Source organism: Solea senegalensis, linkage group LG15, assembly GCF_019176455.1.
Source record: "Solea senegalensis isolate Sse05_10M linkage group LG15, IFAPA_SoseM_1, whole genome shotgun sequence".
In the NCBI taxonomy this organism is placed as follows: Eukaryota; Metazoa; Chordata; class Actinopteri; order Pleuronectiformes; family Soleidae; genus Solea; species Solea senegalensis.
The window spans coordinates 14,765,954-14,786,840 of record NC_058035.1 but is presented as its reverse complement, the minus strand read 5'-3'; the positions used below and the strand labels follow the sequence as shown (position 1 = coordinate 14,786,840).

The 20,887-nt window shown below is 41.6% G+C and overlaps 1 protein-coding gene and 1 long non-coding RNA gene across 4 annotated transcripts in view; one reads left to right on the top strand and one right to left on the bottom strand.

The window, feature by feature from the left end:
* The window catches only part of LOC122781616, a 37,111-nt gene continuing 16,224 nt past the window's right edge, over nucleotides 1–20,887 (bottom strand). The window contains exon 5 of the long non-coding RNA XR_006361825.1: nucleotides 1–420. This is a non-coding gene — a long non-coding RNA (uncharacterized LOC122781616). The remainder of the gene's footprint in view (nucleotides 421–20,887) is intronic.
* akt3a (v-akt murine thymoma viral oncogene homolog 3a) overlaps nucleotides 2,870–20,887 on the top strand; it is a 49,578-nt gene continuing 31,560 nt past the window's right edge. Inside the window, exons 1-2 of one of the 3 annotated variants that reach the window (XM_044045409.1) lie at nucleotides 2,870–2,939; nucleotides 8,613–9,022. In XM_044045409.1, the coding sequence (XP_043901344.1) occupies nucleotides 8,977–9,022 (46 nt within the window). In that variant the 5' untranslated portion in view covers nucleotides 2,870–2,939; nucleotides 8,613–8,976. Of the gene's footprint in view, nucleotides 2,940–8,595; nucleotides 9,023–20,887 lie in introns of those variants that run through there. The other 2 variants (XM_044045412.1, XM_044045411.1) reach the window with 2 other exon arrangements.

Below are 20,887 nucleotides of genomic sequence, written 5' to 3'. Positions count from 1 at the left end.
TGTTGATTGGCTAGAAGTTAATATAGAACATATATAAATTTCATCTGGTCATCTGCTCCTCCACAGTCTACATTTCACACCTGAGTGCAAAATAGGTGACCCAGAACAGAGCAGAGCCACGCTGGACCATACTGGCTCCCAAGCTGTCCTGCTGTACAGCACACCTTCAACACGGTGGCTGCAGCTGCTCTGCTCTGTCTCGCGTGTGCGTTTGTGTGTGTGCGTGTGTGCTTGATCTTGTGTGTGCGTTTTCCCAGCACAGGATCTGTCTGACCGCAGCTGTCCCTACCTCTATGCTGGTCTCCGGGGCGAGGCTGACCTCTCTCCTGAAGCTACTTCAAAGAGACCTGGGCTGGGCTGAAGGGGGACAGGGTGTCCAGGCCCGTCCAGCACGGCTGCTGCTTCCCTGGGCTTTGGGAGCTGGGGAGCCAGGGTGGAGGTATAAGGTTAGGGGGTTTGAAGGGAAGGGCAGAGGGTGAAGCAGAGCTGGGTGTGTTTCAGAAGGTGCACAGAGTCCCAAACATAGAAGGGGCAGGGATTAGTGCCGTGGGGGTGGAGGGGAAAGGAATATGTCTGTATGTGTGTGTGTGTGTGTGTGTGTGTGTGGCAGAAGGGCAAAGACAGGAAGACAGGAGGTATGGTGATGAGGGATGTGGGGATGTTGTAGATGGAAGCTGGACGAAAAGCCCCAGAGGAAAAGAGAGGTCTCACACACACACATAAAAAGACAAAAACACTGAGTGAAACACCTGAGAATTTTAAAAATGAAAAAATTAAAAATGTTGTTAAGAAGTTCTGTAAAATGTCACATAATCAGGGTTATTCTGAAAAGTAATCACTGCAGGAACTGTAAGAGGCTATATCTTATTTTAAAGGTTTGAAGACGAAAATGTCTTCAAACTGGAAGCAAAAGAAAGAATGTAACAAGGCAACTAAACCATTTTGGGTGCTGTGCCAATCTAACATAGAGTGATAGGCGGGGTACACCCTGGACAGTTTGCCAGTCCATCGCAGGGCCACATATAGAGACCAACAACCATTCACTCTCACTCTCATGGTCAATTTAGAGTGTCCAATTTACCTAATCCCCATATTGCATGTTTTTGGACTGTAAGAGAAGGCCGGAGAACCCGGAGAAAACCCACACACACACGGGGAGAACATGCAAACTTCATGCAGAAAGGCCTTTGTTCCAACCGGGGCTCGAACCCAGGTCTTCTTGCTGTAAACTACACCAACCATGTGGCCCATGACATGATATATGATTATGTATTTAGGTTATACATTAAAACTACAACAACAAAGTACAATACTTTTAATACAAATCATACTTTAACACAGATCCATTTCAAAAAATGTACTCTAACACAACCCATATAGACAACTGACATCATGTTGCTTTTGTGTGTGCGTGTGTGTCAGAGGGACACGTCTGGCCACAGCAATGGCAACAGAAGGTCTCCCCTGCGATGCCTTTTTCACACACAGTCACACACACACACACACATCCACACACCTTGAATGGTTGCTGGTGTGTCTGCTCACTCTCCCCCTCTGCACGTAGGGCTGTGACCTAAAGGCCAGCTGATGGCAAATTGTGTATATGTTAACACGGAATGGCACACACACACACACACATTATCTGTCAAGCTCCACCTGTGTACTGCACTTTGTACACAGCCACGGCCCCATACCCACACCCTCTGCTACTGCTGCCCAGCCCCACACACCATCTGGGGAGACAGACACAGACAGGGGAAAGAAAGGGGGACAGATGAGGGAGCCACTGTTGTTGAGTCTATAATGTAATGTCATTGCGCCATTGTAAAATTAATAATATTAATCACACTGTATTTGTATGTGTGAAAATATGGAGGGAGGAAAGACTTGATGGGATGTTATAAGCAGAGGGTACACTCTGTTTTTACCTGATCATGAGGTTGTCCACAATGTCCCAGCTCTATGAAGAGTGTCGTTAACCCCACTAACATGAAACATACTGCACAGAAATTTTAAAAATGCTTTGTATCAACAATCTGAATCACTTAAAAATTTGGTAGAGAAAAGCTGTTGAGCAGAGATTCCATCATGTGTTATGCAGCTGCAGCTCATCCTTTCTGCCATAAAAAGCCTTTAGGATTCTGAAAGGGAATAATGTTAGGAGGGGCTGATTGGGATGGCTAAACTTAATTACTGAAGAGTACTGTCGTCTCTGTTGCTCAGAGCTCACAGCGTTTGTGTCAACAATAAACCTTGAAATCTGTGAACAACTACACGTGGAACTATTAGGACAAAAATCATAATGATACAGCAAATGCATGTGTCATTAAAGCTGCAGTAGATGGGAGGATGGCTGGAAAAATAGATGATTGTCAAGTTTCATTCAGTCACACAACACAGATGACCTGGGGAAATCTCTCCATCACATCTGGCAAAACTGACACATGTTTATTGTGTTCATTGTCTGATTCTCTTTTCCAATTTTTATTTTTATTTTTATTTTTATTATTTAATTATTGATCGATGATGATGAAAAAAAAATCCTGCCTACTTTACCTTTAACATGGATACAAGCATATGAATCATGTTACCTACATTTTAGAATATAATATAGGTTAGACACTGTTGATGATGTTGGTATAATATATTATTTTGTGTGATATTTATTGCTTGTATTCTTTTCTATAACACCTCTACAACCATTTTATTACATAGAATAAACACTTACACCTAATCAATGAAACGGTGCAGATTCATTCTCTAACACCTTCAGTCTGTTCCGTGCCCTCAAGATCACGAGCACTTACAACTTGACTCTCGCGATGCTTGGCGTCTTAGTCGCCACTGACACACGGGGTGCGAGATTAGGATAAAGTGGAGGAGAAGAAGCAGGCGAGCTGATATCTGTAAAACCGAGCTCAAGAGGACGAGGCGACACGGTAGGAGATCTATGTGTATGTGTGCGTGTGTGTTTTCATTTATGCCGGCGCGCGAGAGAGTTTCTCTCAATGACGTCACGAGCTTTCCTGAAAGTCAAAACAACCGGTGGCTGCGGTAACGGTTTAGGTGTCGCAGCTCCACGCAAATAATAGATGTGGAAATTCGTTCATATCGTCAACAGTTATTTGGTATTGTTAGCAGCGATGGGTGATTAAAGGTTCGGCTTTTGGCGTGAAGCCTTGCACAGCTTTATGTTGCGGTTTACGGACGGTTTACAAAGAGCAGGTGCACGGGGAGAGCAGCAGCGCACCTGCCGCTACAGGTAACACAGGCGGCTACAGACGCCCTGCGCTGACTGTTAGCATCATAAACATGACAGGATAGTAACAGCCACAGCTCGCTGTGTTTTGATGTGATGACGCAAGCAAGTTTAACACTCTGGTCCTGTCTCATTATAATGTTTAACATTCATACCACATGTAAACATGCAAACATGTACTTGCAGTGCTGTGTGTGTGTAGTGGTTAAGTGGTCTACTTCATTTTATTAGAATGTGTTCCTTGCATGCTGTTATATGTCATAGGAATTATTGTTTAATCTTTGTTTCACTACATTTATGTGGCAGCTTTTGCAAGTAGGTCCTTAACAAATTATGGTTTTTAATCCCAAAAGCATGAAAAACATGATATGTACACTCACCTGTCATTTGTTTAGGGTTACAGGCATAGTTTTAACATTTAATCGCCAAGTTTGAATATCTGGAATCACCATTACATAATAATTTCATTGTGACTAGAGTTAATCGTAGTTGTATGTATCTAGGTATTAATAATCAAAACTACAGTTTCACATTCATGTGCATGAGTTTTGTCTTAGATATCTACAATTCAGTTTCAGATATCTACAACATTATTTAAATATTATACAATTCTGGCTATGTGAAACTCAATTTGAGAGATAAAAAGGACAATGTAGATTGAGGATCATTAAAGATATCTTGATCTTCAATTATGACTAGTCATAATGAGGTGAGATATCTGAAACTGGAATTATAGATATCTACAATATCAGCAACTGGATCGTAGATATCTATAATGGCAAAGCCCATACACACGAATGGCAGAAGTAACGCCATTCTGACCAGTAAAAACTGAATTGCAGATATCTGTAATTGTAGTTTTGACTCATAAGAATGACATTGTAGATATCGGTTGTGAATTTCCTGTGAATGTGTGTGTGCGCAGTGTCATCACTGGCTGAGTGGTAGAATGCGTGCAGAGTGTGTGAAAATATGGTGACTGAAGTGACAGAGAGCAGTAGTAATAGGATAGCAGTGCAGGTTAAGTCCTAGGCTGTTGTAAGCTGTAGAGAAGTGTCTCATAAACAACAGCACTGTTAAAGCAGCCGGTCGTTCTCTGAGTTTTACTCTCTGTTCTGAAACTGTAGTGGAGAAATAGACGTTTCCCTGAAGTTTTCGCTCACTTCGGCCCTGGAGGAGTTAAAGTCACCCCTGTGCTCCTCAACTATGGTCTGGGACCTCACAAACTTCAGGAAAAGGGGACATTAGGTCTTATATGCAGTGTTGTAATGTAATGAAGTACAAATACTTTGTTACTGCACTTAAGTACAAAATTCAGATATGTGTACTTTACTTTGTTATTTATATATAAACTACATTTCCTCTAACTATCTTTGCTACTACCAAATCAAATCAGAAGAAGAAGAGTTGGTAATTGGTCTGTATTTATGTAGCGCTTTTTAGTCTTGATAACTACTCAAAGCCGCTTCACCCATTCATATCCATTGACTCACACATTCAAACATCTACATGCAACACATTCACATTCACATTCACATTCTATTACATGTATTTCACACCCAGTCACACACTGGCATCAGGAGCAATGTGGGGTTAAGTGCCAAAGACACATATAGACGAGCCGAGCCGGGAATCAAACCCACACCCTTCCACTTGAAAGACAACTCACTCTACCACCAGCTTTTTAATACTTTCGCTTTTACTTTTTACAGACATTACATTATTATTAATACTTAAGTACAATAAATGTCAACTTCTACCAAAGTCATTTTCAAAGGTACTTTTACTTTAGTATCCATTTCAGGTACTTTATACAAGACTGGTTAAATGTACCTAATTAAGTAGCTGGTGTGGTCTCGTGCTGCTAAATCCCATTATCTTCAAGGTTTATTGTGACTTCCATTCAGAGATGGTCTTCGTCATACCATGGTTATAACAAAGGTTTATTTCAGTTAGCGTTCACCTTGATAATTCTCACTCACAATATTTTTCTCTTTTTCGAACATTACCAGTAAATTCTAGAGATGGTTGTGGGGGAAAATCTCTGTAGATTGGCAGTTTTTGAAATACCCAGACCAGCTTGTCTGGCACCAACAACCATGCCATGTTCAAAGTAATTTGAAAGACATTCCCTCTTCATTCTGATGCTTGGTTAGAACTTTGGCAGGTGATCTTGACCATACCCACACACCTTGGCCATGTAATTGGCGGAATAGATATTTGCACAAATGAGTAGCTGAACAGGTGTGCTTTAAGAAGTGGCCATTAGTGTTTATAAAGCAATAATCATTATAAAGTCATATTCATGGTTTCATCATTTTCAGTTTTTGAATATGGTCACTTTTGCCTCAGGAAATAATAACCCCCCCCTTATCTCAATAACATTTGAACTATTCTGATAAAACACAATTTTCAAATAACCTTAAAATAAAAAAGTAAAGTTACGTTCCTAAAATACTGACCGTATGTTCCCAAAGTTGGCCGTTTATGATAAATTTAGGGATGTTTAGGGGCTATGAGAATAAAATATGTTAGTCCCACGACTGGGACTAAAATCATTTTTTGACTTGTTATGTCCAGCCCAGAGTTCATAATCCAAAGATATAGCCTACAATGCAATGATGATAAAATAAAGAAAAGTTAGGAAGCTGGCACCTGCTTACTTTTTTAACCAAGTTAGAAAAACAATTTATATATCAAACATGATGTTGCCTTTGCAGAACACAGTGAGACAAAAATACATATATGTGATAATAATGTTATAATCACTTTGGGGAATATTTCTTTTTTAAAATACCAGCAACTTCCAAAATAGTTAAAAAAGAGAGAGAAAAGATTCCAGTTTAAAACCTTAAAGCTTTCCTTCTGTATGTGTCTACCACTGATGGACATGGTGCATGCATGTGTCGAATGCCACACAATGTATTTTCACTGATAACTAACTGTATCGATAACTAGGGGTGGGTCAAAATATCGATATTTTAATAACAAATGAAGGCGCTCTTATGTCCCTGCCAGTTTCACTCGATCCACGTTCAATACATAGACTTTATGCGCTTTGTTCTCTATGTTGTGAATATACAGAGAAATCCTGCACTTTCAACTTTTCACAGGCGTTTTCCTTTATTTAGACAGATGTTGTGATGTATCGCTATATGACTGATTGTCTTGCAATATATTGATTATCACAGAATCGTCACTGCTATAATATTATTATCGGGATATTATTGGTATCGTGCATTGTGTCATAGTGATTCCCATCCCTATCGATAACCACTTATTGGTATCATATCAGACGTGTTCGCATTTACCTTTGGTATCAATTTAGTTGCACATTTCAACACTTGAATGTATATATGAGGTTACACAGAGTCCACTTGTTTAGTTTCAATTAATTTTCTAATACTGTTTATTTATTAGTTGTTTTTTATATATATTTTTCTTAGTATATTTGTCCTTATATATTGTACCTTAGTTAATATCAGTAGTTTAGGCTATGAATCTCTGTTATTAAATAAATGTTGTAACACAGGTGTTTCCACTGGTTCATCCCGGCATTGGATATCTATGGTAACATCTAGCCTGGTAAAAGGGGATCATTCTTTTGACATTTGACTGGTCCTGTCCTGTCCTGTCCTGTCCTGTCCTGTCCTGTCCTGTCCTATCCTGTCCTTCTCTGTTCTGTTCTACACCTACAGTGATCAGGGCCATGCCAGATTAAGGTTAAAGCTAAGTGAAGCTTCATTGAATTACACTGCAGCGTTAAAGCTTAATCCAGAATTGCACAGTGCCCATGAAAAGGATTCAGTGCCCTGGGATGTAATTACTAGGGCCTGGAAACATTTTAACTGTTCTCTAATTCAGTGCCAGAACAATAGCTGAGCTGCAGTATTGGTACCAGGACAGTACCAGGTCAACTGATGGGGGTTCTTTTATGGCTGATGCTGATATTTTGAGATCAGTGCAGCTGATGGCCATGGCATATATGCATGGCGATACTCCTGGACATTATTTTATTATTTTTTTCCCTGTAGCAGATAAAATACAGTGTTTAACAATAACAAATGACATACATCATTGTATAATGAAATAAACACATGTAGAACAACACGTTGTAGTCACAGGAGCATTTGTCAAGTTTCTGTGAATGAAAAAGTGTGATGTGTAATGACTGATTAATATATAATAATAATAATAATAATATTAGTCTGCACGGTGATTCCTTTAATCTGCAAGTTTCCTACACATTCTCTCATATTTCCTTTTGTCGACTAAGGGAATCCATTCCAGAATGTGTAGCAACATGTCTGTGAAGGTTGTCAGTCATCCAGGTCATAGCCTTCTTCTGCTCTTGCTTACATTGAAACTGAACAAGCAAGTGCAGTTGTCTTCAGCTAACTCCCAAAGTTGTGACCTTTTGTTGTTGTTCTGGTTTTAGATTAGCCAATACTGTGTTTTGCTGTAAAACAAATATCACATGAGGTTTTACTGCTAGGGTGTATGCCTGCCTGTGTGTGAGTGTGACTGTAAATCTGCTCCAGCTTCTGTTATGATGCTGCAGTCCCTGCAAATGTCGGCGGCAGTGCAGACACTTGCTGGTCTGAATACTGATTTCCAGCTAGATTGCTACAACTGCTTGCCCAGCCGTCGTAGTGCTGATCCCCATTCAAGCCGAGCAGCGTAGTGCTCTTGTGCGTTGTGTAATACAGTGTACCCTACTATAGGGTGCATTTGAGGTGAACACGGCAGCTATGCAGAGAGAGCGGGGAAGGGAGGGGGAGCAGTAGTGAGCAGCAGAGAGGTGCAGAGATTTGGGCAGAGAGAAAGAGTGTGAGAGCATCCCTAACTGCCGTTGTTTCTATTTATAGCCAAGCCTTACTCCACAGTCCTTAGATGCTCTTCCACTTCCTACGCAGAGGCATCGTCCTACACACGCACATGCAAACATGTTGACAAAATAATTTGACATGCAGAAATACAGCAAGCACTGAAAGACAGACTTGTCTTTTCTACACGGCACTGCCTGTTCATCATTATATATATATATATAAAAAAAGATTTGAACAAATGAGAGGCAGAGCTCAGGAATGACCTTGACTGCTGATCAAGGTCAGTTTTTGCTTCATCAAGAGCAATAATTCATCCGATTTATCTGTGAGAGTGTTAGTGACAGAAACCAGGAACTAGGGTATAATTGGGTGGGGGAAGAGTGTCCTCACAATAACTAGTTGTTTGTCCAGTCAGATAGTATGAAAGGGAAAGAGAGGGAGCAGTAGAAGAGGAGAAAAATTAATCCATGCTTTCTTTTCTCTTGATTATTTTTTCTCTTTCTTCTCCTTTCACTTCCTTCCAGGCTGAGTCACTACTGGTGAGGAGGAAGGTCTGGAGTGGGAACGAGAGAGGAGGAGGAGGAGGTGGAGGAGGAGGAGGGGGAGAAGAAGAAGAAGAAGAAGGGAGGGAGATAAGCCACAACAGGAAGCAAAACGACACACACACAAACATAGTGCGTGTGTCTGTGTGTCTGAGAGAGAGACTGCGCGAACAAGAGGTTGAACGGGAAAGGAAGGGAGGGAGAGTGACGCGGAGGCTGGGAGAGCCTGCCCCCCCTCCTCTCCTCCTCTCCCTCTCTTTCTCTCCTCTCCTCCTCTCCTCCCCTCCTCCCTCTCTCTCTCTGTGGAGCAGGCGTGTAGCGGCATCAGACTCGGTGTGAAGGAACCATGAGCGATGTCACCATCGTTAGAGAGGGATGGCTCCAGAAACGGGGTAAGTGCATTCAGTACATCTCCTTTTCTACTCTCCCCTCCTCTCTGCCTCTCTTTTTTCTCCTCTTCTTCTCAGCCTCTTGTCTAGACTGAGGGCCTGGCCGTGGCTGTCCACATGTGCTGGTGGGAGGATGTGAATGTTTGCAGTTGAGTGTGTGTGTGTGTACGTGTGATCACATGGGTGTATGATTATCAAGTGCGAGTGTATGCATGTGCCTTTGCCCCCATAGAGATGTGTCTCTTTATTATAAGCCTGTCTGGCAGTTTGTTTGCTAAGCCTCTATGTGCTTCTGTCTGGTTGTGGCTGGAAAAGAGTGTGTGTGTGCATGGCTTTGTGCATGTGTTGCGTATGTGTGTGTGTGTATGTGTGTGTGTGCAGTTGATTACATGTACCAGGCCTGTTGTTACACTACTGGTGCATGGTGTTCTCTCAGACCAGTGTGTGTGCTAGTTAATAGTCAAGTTAGTTTTGCCTGTCAGATGTTATTGTTCAATGCACTTGTGTGTGTTGACTTCTTAGAAAATCCTGAATGGTGTAACTGAGAGTCATATGACATGTGTTCGGTTGGGGTGGAGTCCAGTCACTGACAACACATCCTGTTTACAACCAAATGAAAAACAGACAAAATGTCATAGTTGAAGCGCATGTAACACAGATAGCACTTCCCTGTTCTCAGATAGTCACAGCTTATGTTAAGTAAGTGGTTGCTGCAACAGGTGACCAGTCATTTGTTGTCATGTGTCACGCTGAACCAGCAACTGTCAAAAAGTGACTTTGTGATGATTGCAACTGTACGCCACTTTAGGACTTTGTGTTTGTTTTGCCCGTATAAACTCTGATTTCATTCACTCATGTGTCTGCTGATGCTGATTCCTTCACGCACAAATGTGTGTATATGACGTTGTTTCACAGAGAGAGTTTCAGGGCCACAACAAGGGGGATTTCCAATTTTTTATACACCAGTGAGCATCATCCCACTGACTATGTGATGGTGTCTAGGAATGTGTAACACAAACTGTGGAACAGGAAGTGATGTGGATCCATCCCAGACTGTAGGATGCTGGGTAATGTAGGCTAACACCATAGCACAGCAGGATAACATGCTGGATCATGTGCTCATTTTTGACACACACACACATAGACACATAGACACATAGGTACAATACAAACTGTACTGCTGAATTAGAGGGGAGGATCTTTGTTTATATGTGCCAGCATGCCACTGTGATCCTCAGACAGTCGTCTGTGCATATTAAGAGGAACACATCGCCCCCAGTCACGACGCAGTGCTACCAGTGTTCATCAGTGTGTGAGAGAGGTTGTAGGGAAGGGAAGGGAACGCAGGGTGGGGAGTTGTTTGTGTCAGGAATATGAATGTTTGTCTGTATCATATGCTAAATCTTTGTCTGTGTTTGTGTGAGCAGAGAGGAGCAGGGTCGGGGTGCTGACTCACTGTCCATGTCGTGACTGCAGTCTTAAACATTTTTTACTGAAACGAAACAGTGAGAGAGACTGAGAGAGAGGTAGTGAAACCTCTGCACACATGCACACACAAACTTTGGTTCGAATGAAAGTACACATAGCTGCTGCATGCAGTTGTGTTTTGGCTTTCTGTGAGGCCCTGTGCATGTTGTTTTGTTTTGAACCATGTGACATCAGGATAGTGACATAAAAAGGGGAACTAACTAACTGAACAAGTGGAAAACTGAGCTGAGAGGAGGGTGGCGAAGAGATAAGGGGCCATTATATGTAAACAGTGTTAATAAATAATCAATAAGTCAAATTCAAACAATAATAATTAATTTGTCTGAAGCGTCAGTGGGTCTTAAAACATCACTCCAATGTATTGCATTCCATCCAAATGACATAAATATTTGACATTCAAAGTAACATTAGTGAGTATAAACAATGAATCTTCCAATGGAATTCATTGGGACATTGACATTGTAAGTTGTACCTATTGATTTAGTCTATATTAAACTTTATTTGACCGTGATACTGATAACGAGGAACTTTTGGTCTTAATATTGAGTCCAGTAATAAAGATTCCGGATAAATTGATTGAAATTAGTTTCCCATTGACGGCACAAATAATTGGTGAGGCTGACTTCTCGTGCATGCGTGCACCCTCATGAGCATACTTGACTTTCTGCATGTTTTATGAAGAGACTGTGAATCTATCAGCATGTTGCATTTGTTTGACAAGCCACAAACCATTAGAGTATTTCTGTTCATTCAGTCAAACATGACATTATCACACACACACACACACACACACATAACACTAGACTGATCAACTTACATATGCCAGAGGATGCTGATCACTGGGATACTCAGATATCGATGGAAAATGTACTGTAACAATAGAAAAGCTACATGGGGTTCTTTTGAATTCCTTCCTTCCTTCCTTCCTTCCTTCCTTCCTTCCTTCCTTCCATCAGTCCATACTAAAATATAAAGTGCTTCACATAGGTATTATAAAAATCAATGAGAGACAGAAAAACAAAACCATAAATGATAATGAATATATATATAAAAACAAGCATAAAATGGTAGTTAAAGAAAGCGGTACGTATAAAACAAAAGTGTAAAAAGCAAACCTCTCTGTCTGTTCTTTATACAGCAAATTAAAAGTTTTCCCATCATCCTCCTGGAACACAGTGTCAAACCTCAGGAACATCACCTCTGCAAAGGAAAGCACACTGTGTCCTCAGATGACTGAGCCTCTCGCTGCTTGCATTCTCACGAGCACACCGATGATTTCCTTCCCCCTCTCATTAAAGCAGAGTGGGTAGTGCATTTAGCTCCATCATTTCTATGGAAATAATGAACAGTGGATAAATACCAGGATCTGTTGTAGTGGCTAATATAAAGGCATTAGACGTGCAGGGGAAACCACAAGAAACAGTATTTGGAACCCTGTTATTGTGCTCTGTTACAATTTATAATTTATAATAAATTATTAAGGAGAAATGTGGTGATAAACTATCAATCTTTCAGTCCAAATGTTAGAATGTTAGAATCTGTGTTGAAGTCCTCTTCTTTCCCACCTTGGCTTGGAGTTTACTTCCTGTCAGTGCATGTAAGGCCACAGAGGTTGCAGTCATCCAGTGTTGTCGAGGATACTGTTTCCTCCACTAGCATCAGCCCACACAGCAGTCAGCACAACAGATGGCCAGGAGGGAGGAGAGAGACAGGAAGAACGCCATCATCTTTTCTTTGACACTTTCTGTCCCTTAGATGTGTTACTAAGCAGAGCTACCTACAGGACACTCTTCTTTTTAAGGTTTATTCTTGATATTGCTCAGATCAGATCTTTCTTTTAAATAGATCATTATTTTTATTGCATTGAGATAATCAAGTGATTCAAAAGACAAATTCGGATAAAGGTTAAAAACATGTTTGAGCTCTGAAAACCCCCTTCATTTGGGACTAATATCGAACATAATCAAAACCATACAGTTCCAGAAATTCCACAGCAAATGCCACATACCAACGAGACACATTCATTCATAACACTGGAGCCTGTATCTTAATGTCTGGGAGGGAGTATGTTCTCTTTTTTCTCCTTGTGGCAGTTCAATAATTTTGGAGGCTGCAGAGGAAATTATTATTGATTTCTGTGATAGCATTTTGGGCAAATCTCAAGGGAATCATGGTGGTATGGGCGCATTCATACATGATTTTGTATGATGCAGTGTTAGATTACATCGCAGGGTCCCTGTCGTCGACTGAAATGCTGTCTCTGCTCATGTTGCTGTGTGTTTTTGCGAGTTGCTTTCATGTGACTGTATGTACAGTTCTGATCACATGAGGAAGACAGAAAGTGAAGTGACTTAATTACATATTCACTGTCTTCTGTTACTGCACATATTGACCTGCATCTTACTATGGTCATAAACATACCTTTACTTTTAATGCTCCATCCTCACTGCTTAATTCTTTTGGGAGTTGTCTGTGCTTTAGTCTGTACATTAAGACTTGTGAGGGGTTCATTTGGGTGCAGTGCAGTGTGGCAGCCATCTTGGCTGAGTGGGTTCAGTGAGTTCAGTGTTGGAGGCTGGCTGGCTGGCTGGCTAGATCAGGTGGCACAGCCAGATCTCTGATATCAATCATCAGTCGCTGCTACCGCTGCTGCTGCCACCACTGTCTGCAGTGTCGCCCTTCTTCTCTCCTCTCCTCCTCCACGTCCGTCCCGCCTCTGCTGTATAGCCTGTCAACACAACTTACTCCCTTTATTGCCATTCACAATCTTTGGCTCTGTGTGCGTCCTCCCATCTCGCTGCCCTGCTCTTGCTCTCCCCTGTGTCTCTCAAACTCATGAATATATGGGGCAGTGTAGCAGACAGTGCAGGCTTTGTTATGAATGGCATCCTCTTGCACATCCGGAGGAAGTGTATGCTCCAGTGTGGCTTTACAAACTGTCTCCATTGTCCTAAGAATGAGTCACTCTACACTGCAGAGAAGGGCAGTCAGCCAGACAGGCAGACAGACCGACAGCAGAGCGCAAACATACAGACTGGTCTGCAGAGCCTACAGGCAAACAGGAAAAACAGCCAGAGACCGAGCGTTTGTGACAGCTAGAGCCAGCACAGAGGAGAGACCTGCAACAAGCTGTGTACAGACCCCAGACCACCGACAACAATTAACCAACTGGTTAAAGTAACAGACACATGCATAGATACACAGAACACTGTACTGATCTAAATAGTCTATCAACCAGTTGATACCCTGTCTTTAAATTGTATGCACTGGTTGATATGAATCAGTTTATGAAGCCGCTACGCTGTTACTTCCTCACTGTGTTTTCAAGACTGTCTCAATATTTGCTATGCTAATGAGAGTCAATATGCTCACAAGACTTTATTTAACCTTTATTGAACCAGGTGAGTCAATTGAGAACCAATTCTCATTTGCAATGACGACCTGGCCAAAGAGGCTGTGCTCATGATTCTTTATGTTATTGTCATCTGTTACCTCGCTGCTAAAGTCCAAACTGTTCGACTGCAGCATTAAAGATATTTCAAATTGAAAAAAATCAAAAGCTTGGTCACTGAGTGGAAACACAGGATAAGTCAGTCAGTCATCATCTAACCGCTTTATCCTCCACCAGAGGGTCGCGGGGGGTGCTGTGCCAATCTCAGCTACATCGGGCGATAGGCGGGGTACACCCTGGACAGTTCGCCAGTCCATCGCAGGGCCACACACAGATAGAGACAAACAACCATTCACTCTCACACTCACTCCTATGGTCAATTTAGAGTGTCCAATTTACCTAATCCCCACATTGCATGTTTTTGGACTGTGGGAGGAAGCCGGAGTACCCGGAGAGAACCCACGCACACACGGGGAGAACATGCAAACTCCATGCAGAAAGGCCCTTGTTCCAACCGGGGCTCGAACCTGGGTCTTCTCGCTGCAAGGCGAGAGTGCTAACCACTACACCACCGTGTGGCCCAACACAGGATAAGTGTCCAATAGTATTGTTATTGACCAAGTAATCATGTTTACAGGTAGGTTTAAGTAGGGTCCTCTTTTTTAAATAAATATTTAATTGATGGTAAGCAGTAATAATAGAGTTGACTTTAATTTGTAATTGAAATGAAACAATGTCTACATAAACAAGAAATAGCATCAAATAAAGTTGTTCAATAATGAAAGCATCTTCCCTGGAATATTGGAGCCCATGTGTCTGGCTTATACATCAAATTGTCCATGAGTGGAGAAATGCACACCCCTCACATTTGGTTACTGACAGGCAGCACTAAGATATAAAATGATATATATTTGTAATAGTTGTGAGAACTCTGATTACTGGGAGCAAATATGGTACACATACGAAATAAATGAAAATAATGGGCATCTTAATCATTTCGTTTTCTCAGAACAATTCTGAAGGTCATTCAGAAAGTGGTGAAAGAAATGTAAGCATTTCTGTCAGCAAATTGCTTCATCAATAGTTACTTTGACTGAGCATTACCATGTGCAAATTACCAACACAGCAGCTGCTTGTTGTTATAGAGCCTTTAACTTTCCTTAAATGTATATGTACCACAGATAAGTGGAGAATCATACGTTAAAAAGTGCAGTTTCTGAGCTAAATAACCTGAAGCTTAACTCTGGAGAGTCAATCAGTCAGTGAGATTAGTGGTAAATGGAAGGAAGCATCCTTGTAAGGGCCATGTAAACAGAGGGATGGATTACTGGAAGGGTGGATGAATGAACTGATATGGTGAGGGTGAGTCCGGGATAAATGAATGAACGGATGGGTCAATGGATGAAGTGCTGATCTCTGCAGAGGGAAAAACTTGGAAGGAGGAAGAGAGACGGGATGAAGGGATTGACAGATTGAGTAATGAGATTAGTTTGTAGCTCAGGATCAATCGAATTGCTGACCTCAAACATTTGATCACGGTCTGGATGCACACATGCACATGCATTCACACAAACACACCTCACTGAATTGTTATCATTTATCACCGACTGTACAATTCATGGAGCCACTATGATACTTATAGCATTGGTGTGATCAACAGGTCATGGAAAAAGAAAATGGTAAAATACAGTACTATCCATAAATCCTAAACATCACATAAATGTTTCACTAAGCACGGGGGACATGCTGTAAAGAGAGTCGTGCGCCATTACCATCATATGGCTGGTTAAGAGATAAAATAAAAATAAAAACATGGTATTGAGCCGTCATAGCTGATGAAGCATTTTCCAGTTTTGTATTAATTTATCAATTTTTTATAATCAAATATTCACGCCCATCAATATTTGGTTGGTATTAGATTGGGGCTGATTGGAGGAGGCAGGGTGTAGGGTTTGATTTGTCTGATTTAGGGCAACACATTAGTGCCTGTTTTTTTAATGGCTAATTTCACTGTTGGTTGGAAAGATAAGTGCTGAAGAGAGTTACCTGTTAGTGAAATATGTTCAATTCATTTGTCTTTCATCATGGGTTAGGGTTCATGTTAGAATCACATACCCTTTTCTTGGCCTTGGTCAAACTGCATGTTCTTTACTTTGGGGTACTATACAGTACTACTCTGTTGGGGGAAAAAAAATCCAGATCCCCGTTTACCTTGCAGGAGCCTTGGCTATGTTGATTCAAGTGTGATCAGTGTTGAGGAAACTCATGATGGTTGAGGAGAGTAGGTGTGCCAACCGACGGCCTGCATCGGTCTAGTCGCGATACTTCTGTGATCTCCGATTCCTTTGCAGGAGTCTTTTTGTTTAACAGGAGCTGGGAGGCCAGCAAAGTGGAGGAGGGGAGCAAAATAATGAAAGATGGCCAAGGAGGTGGAGGAACACAGGATCATTTTTAGGCTTGCAGAAGGGTATAAAGCAGCAAATCCCTTCAAAGTGGTTGAATCATTAAAAAGTATTGGTTAGGGTTTGCTCATTTGGTGATTTGCAAGACTAAGCAGGAGCAAATTGGGAAAATAAGAAGAAAAAAAGGTGGATGCCATTATTCTAGAAAAGAAGAATGTGATCAAAGGTGTGATCTCTGGTGCATGTGCGGGGGTGGAACAGTTCTGGATGTGAAGTGGTACAAGGCCAAAGAAGGAGGAAATCTTTATGCCCCAGTCTTTAGAACATTTGAGGGAAATGTTCTGTCTTCTAAAGTGTTCCTTGAACACTTGGTATTGTGAGTTGCAGAGAATCAAAGAGGACAACTATGCTGCTTTAGTTATGGCCATATGTATTTGAAAGAGGGGATGTGCAAGATGTGGGACACACACACACACGATGTCTTAGATTGTGAAGCATCAACTTCTAAGCTCAGAGGTCAGAAATGACTTCATGACATCATAAACAGAGGCCTTAACGTTTTAGAGTGAGGCCATTCTTGAACTCTAAAGTTTCAAGAATGGTTGACAGCTTGGATGTGGGTGCTTCTCTGCTGATTTAATCAGTGGAAAATCATCAGGACGCGATTGCAATTAGAAGGAAAGCCCATCCCATCCATTTATAGCTGATGTTTTGTATGGAGTTTGCGAAAAGAAAACTAGATCTCATATAATCACTTTTGTGTCAGAAGCAGGTACAAGGTTCCTGGGGCTGAAGAATCATGTCCCTCAGCAACTTCATGAGTGTTTGAGTCAGGTGGCCGGTCCCTCTGCTAGAGGGGATGGGGTGAAGAAATCACCACCTTGCCATGCAGGCAGTTTTGACATTTCTTCAATGGACAAATCTGAAGCGACAGAACAAGAGGAAAGACTTTGAACAGTGATGGGAGCTTTGAACTGCGTTGAGTAAACTTGAACTTTGTTGAAGAACTTTGAATTGTGAGTATAGCAACTTTGAACTCTGATTAAAGGTGACATCGAATGCTTGTATCGCACATATATGTTAGTTATGGAGGTCTACTTACATATATTAACTTGTTTTCATGGTTAAAAACCTACTAGTCGCTGCAAACGAGCCGATCAAAATATCTCCTCACTGATGCTCTCATCAGCCACGCTGTTTCAGACCACAAACAATAAAACCCTATTTTCTCAGCAGTGGCTGAACTGTTTGTTCTGAAACTTTAGGGTTTCATAAACGAGGTAATGACGCAGATACACACACAAACGCAGCGCTAATTGGAGTTTCCGGTCTTCCTTTGGAATCCTGGAACGGCAAAAGCGTAATAGTGAGTAGTGTTCCGCGGCTGATTTTGTTGACTGATGTTGTTTTGTTTTGTTGTTGTCGTATTTTTCCCCCATTTGTCTTTCATATATATAGTTATATATAGTATATATAGTTCATATATAGAGAGAAAGAGAGACAGTAACAGTGGGCCAAAAAAAAGCACACAACATTGAGACAATGACACTGATTGTGTCATAAGAAGATGACATTATTATAATACAATAATCTGATTGGGGTATATACACTCATTAGCCACTTTATGAGCTATACGTGACTCCTAATGAAGTGTGTAGAGTGGCACCTGGTGTTGTCTTTTATCTGCTTTTATGGTTTAAAGTGTTCTGCATATGTTGGTTGTTACAAGTGGTTGCTTGAGATGATGTTACAGAACTGCCACTCACTGGCAACACTCGAGATGCTTGTGTGTGAAGATCTCACAAGTTCAGTCTCTGAACCGCTCAGACCAGTTACTTATGTCACTTTTCCTCCTCATTCTGATAATCATGTCTATAGATCTAAATGCACTGAGTTGCTGTCATGTGATTGGCTGATTAGATATCTTAAGAAGCAGTTAAATAAAGGGGCTATTGAGGGTACAGTGTGTGCAGTCTAGTGTGATGCTGCTATTAAAGTTAGTGATTGTTGTATGGATGAAATCCAGATGTAACGATACAATGAAAGCTGGTTTTGTGAAAACTTGCTTAGGGCTATCTTTGGTGGGTTTGATTTGAGTTTGTTCCCGTTATGTCTGACTTAATAGTTAAGCTGCGTGCCTTGCTGACGTCACGACGACCAGTTTAAAGGGACAGTCAGTCTATTTATATCTTTCCACCTGTAATCTGTTTCTGACAGGATTAACAAAGCCACTAGCTGAAGCCTGCTGTGCCACAGAGACACAGTGAAAAATGTGAGCCGTGAATAAATACAGGGATTCACACAGATGCACAGTGAGAAGAACAGTGTGTACAGAACATGTAAGGCACAGAAGTGTGTAGAATGTGATCACTGCAAGGGTATTTTAGGAAAGCAAGGACAAATGTATGTCTGTTCTCAGCCGAGGAGAAGCTGTGACTGCATGCACGTCTTTTGCGTGTTTATGTCAAAGTGTCGGGTTAGTTTGCCTGATGAAAACCGAGAGGAGGAAGAGATGAGTGATAAAATGTTTTGTTCTCCCTCAGCCAGTCTCCAGTTATTAATTAGTTGTCCATGATAAAAAAATCCCCCATTCCCAATCTGACACAAGTGTAGAGCAGCAAATGGCTGTGGCAGTCATGTCTGCAAGGCTTGGCTCTATGTTCTGAGGGGGCTAAATGTCCCCCATATGGTCCACTGGCTGGGGCCTGCTCCTCAACAAGCTCTCATTAAACTAGTGCTTAATATACTGTACCAAGGTAAGGAAGGACATGCACACCATCACCAACTGAGAAACAAATCACAACATCTGACAGGAGGACAGGGAGCTGGTGTTTGTTTCTGTGTATGTGTGTGTGCATAAGGTTTGTGTGTCTGTGTTTTCTGAGGCTGACGCTGTATAATTGTTAACTTGCCATCTGTCATCAAGAATAGACTTCTATCTTTGCATGTGTGTGTGCATGCAGAGGAAAGATGAGACGGGAAACAATGAAAGAAACAGCAAGTGAGGTGCAGATGTCTCGCTGCGTATAGTGGCTCGAGCACGAGTTTCTATGGTGGACTGCTGTATGGGAGGAGGTGGAGGGGGAGGACGGAGAAGAAAAGAGGGCGAACATCTGCCATAGTCAGATATTGCTCCGTGGTTTGAGTGTTTCTAGACAATATCATGAATTTGAATAGACCAGGGACATGGCCTGCTCATTAAGTATCTTCCAGGACCAGACAGCCAGGGTTCACAGAGTGCTAGTATTATTCAGTGTCTCAGATAGAATATTCTTCACCATGTTTTAACAATAGTGCTGAGAGCTGAGGGTTTTTTTTTTTTACCATATAGAGGTCCCAATGTTGTGTATAAAATAAGGATATTTTCTGTCTTTACAGTTTAGGATATTCATATTGAAACAAATAGGTGAATTATTGTAAAAATCATCCCTGGAAAACAAAAAGCTCAGGCATCTCACACACTGTCATGATGTTGTTTAAGGAAAGTTTTTCATCTGGTCATTCTGTGTTCATGCCAAAATATAGACATTGACACAGAGTTCATTTTAACTCACAGTGGTTTATTTTTCCCAGTGTTAAACATCACAGTGGGTTTTAATGAAACACTGAGCTTTGCTTTTTTTTTTTCCAGAAAGCAGCTTGATGATTTTAGGACCAATATAAATCATCGTGGTACTTTTTAAATGAAAATAAACTTTTTTAAATTAAAATAAATGTGTATTCTATGCTGCTCACATCATGACACACAGTATGGTCGTCTTTGTTCCTTCTGAGTGTCTGTCGCTGGCCAGCTGAGGTGGACATGTTGTCAAAAACAGCCTCTAAGACAGAGACGTTACAGCATGACAAACACCAGCTCTCCATCAAGGAGAGGGAGGTGTTTGTCTGAGATGGAGTGACATATATATATATATATATATATATATATATATACATATATACATGTACAGCATATAACTGTTAACTCAGAGTGTGACAGATAAGCAAGCAGTCACTAGACACTCAACCTCTTAATTTTGTTGGTTTAAACTTCAGGTGAGTCACAACTGGGTTATGCCGCTCTAACCCGTCTGCACACACTGAACTCAAATGCAGTGCCAGTTGAACAGATGGGCTCGGACAGGTGGACAGACAGACAGACAGACAGGTAGCCATGCAGGCGGGACAGTGGGGAGAGCAGCAGTTAGTGAGGTGGAGAGCACTTATTGTCGGCCCTTCAGTGCAACACATGAATGGATCTTTTGGAGTGAGGCACGGCTGGGCTGGTGTGTGTTTGTCTTGTATGTGTGTGTGGTGGGAGGTTGTGATGGGGGTGGGGGGCACTTGACATTACTTAGGGTATAGTACTTGATTGTTTACTTTTTCCTGCATGGCTGAGCTGTATTCTTGTGTGTGTGTGTGTGCATGTGTGTATATTGTTTGTGAGGCTGCAGTGCGTTGAAGTTTACAGACAGAAAGACAAATAGCACAATGCATCTCTGCTGCTCTAGGAAAGGGGAGGGGGTTACACAAAAGACCAGAGGGGACTTACACACACACACACACACACACACACACACATATATATAACGCCAGCTGCTGCCCAGT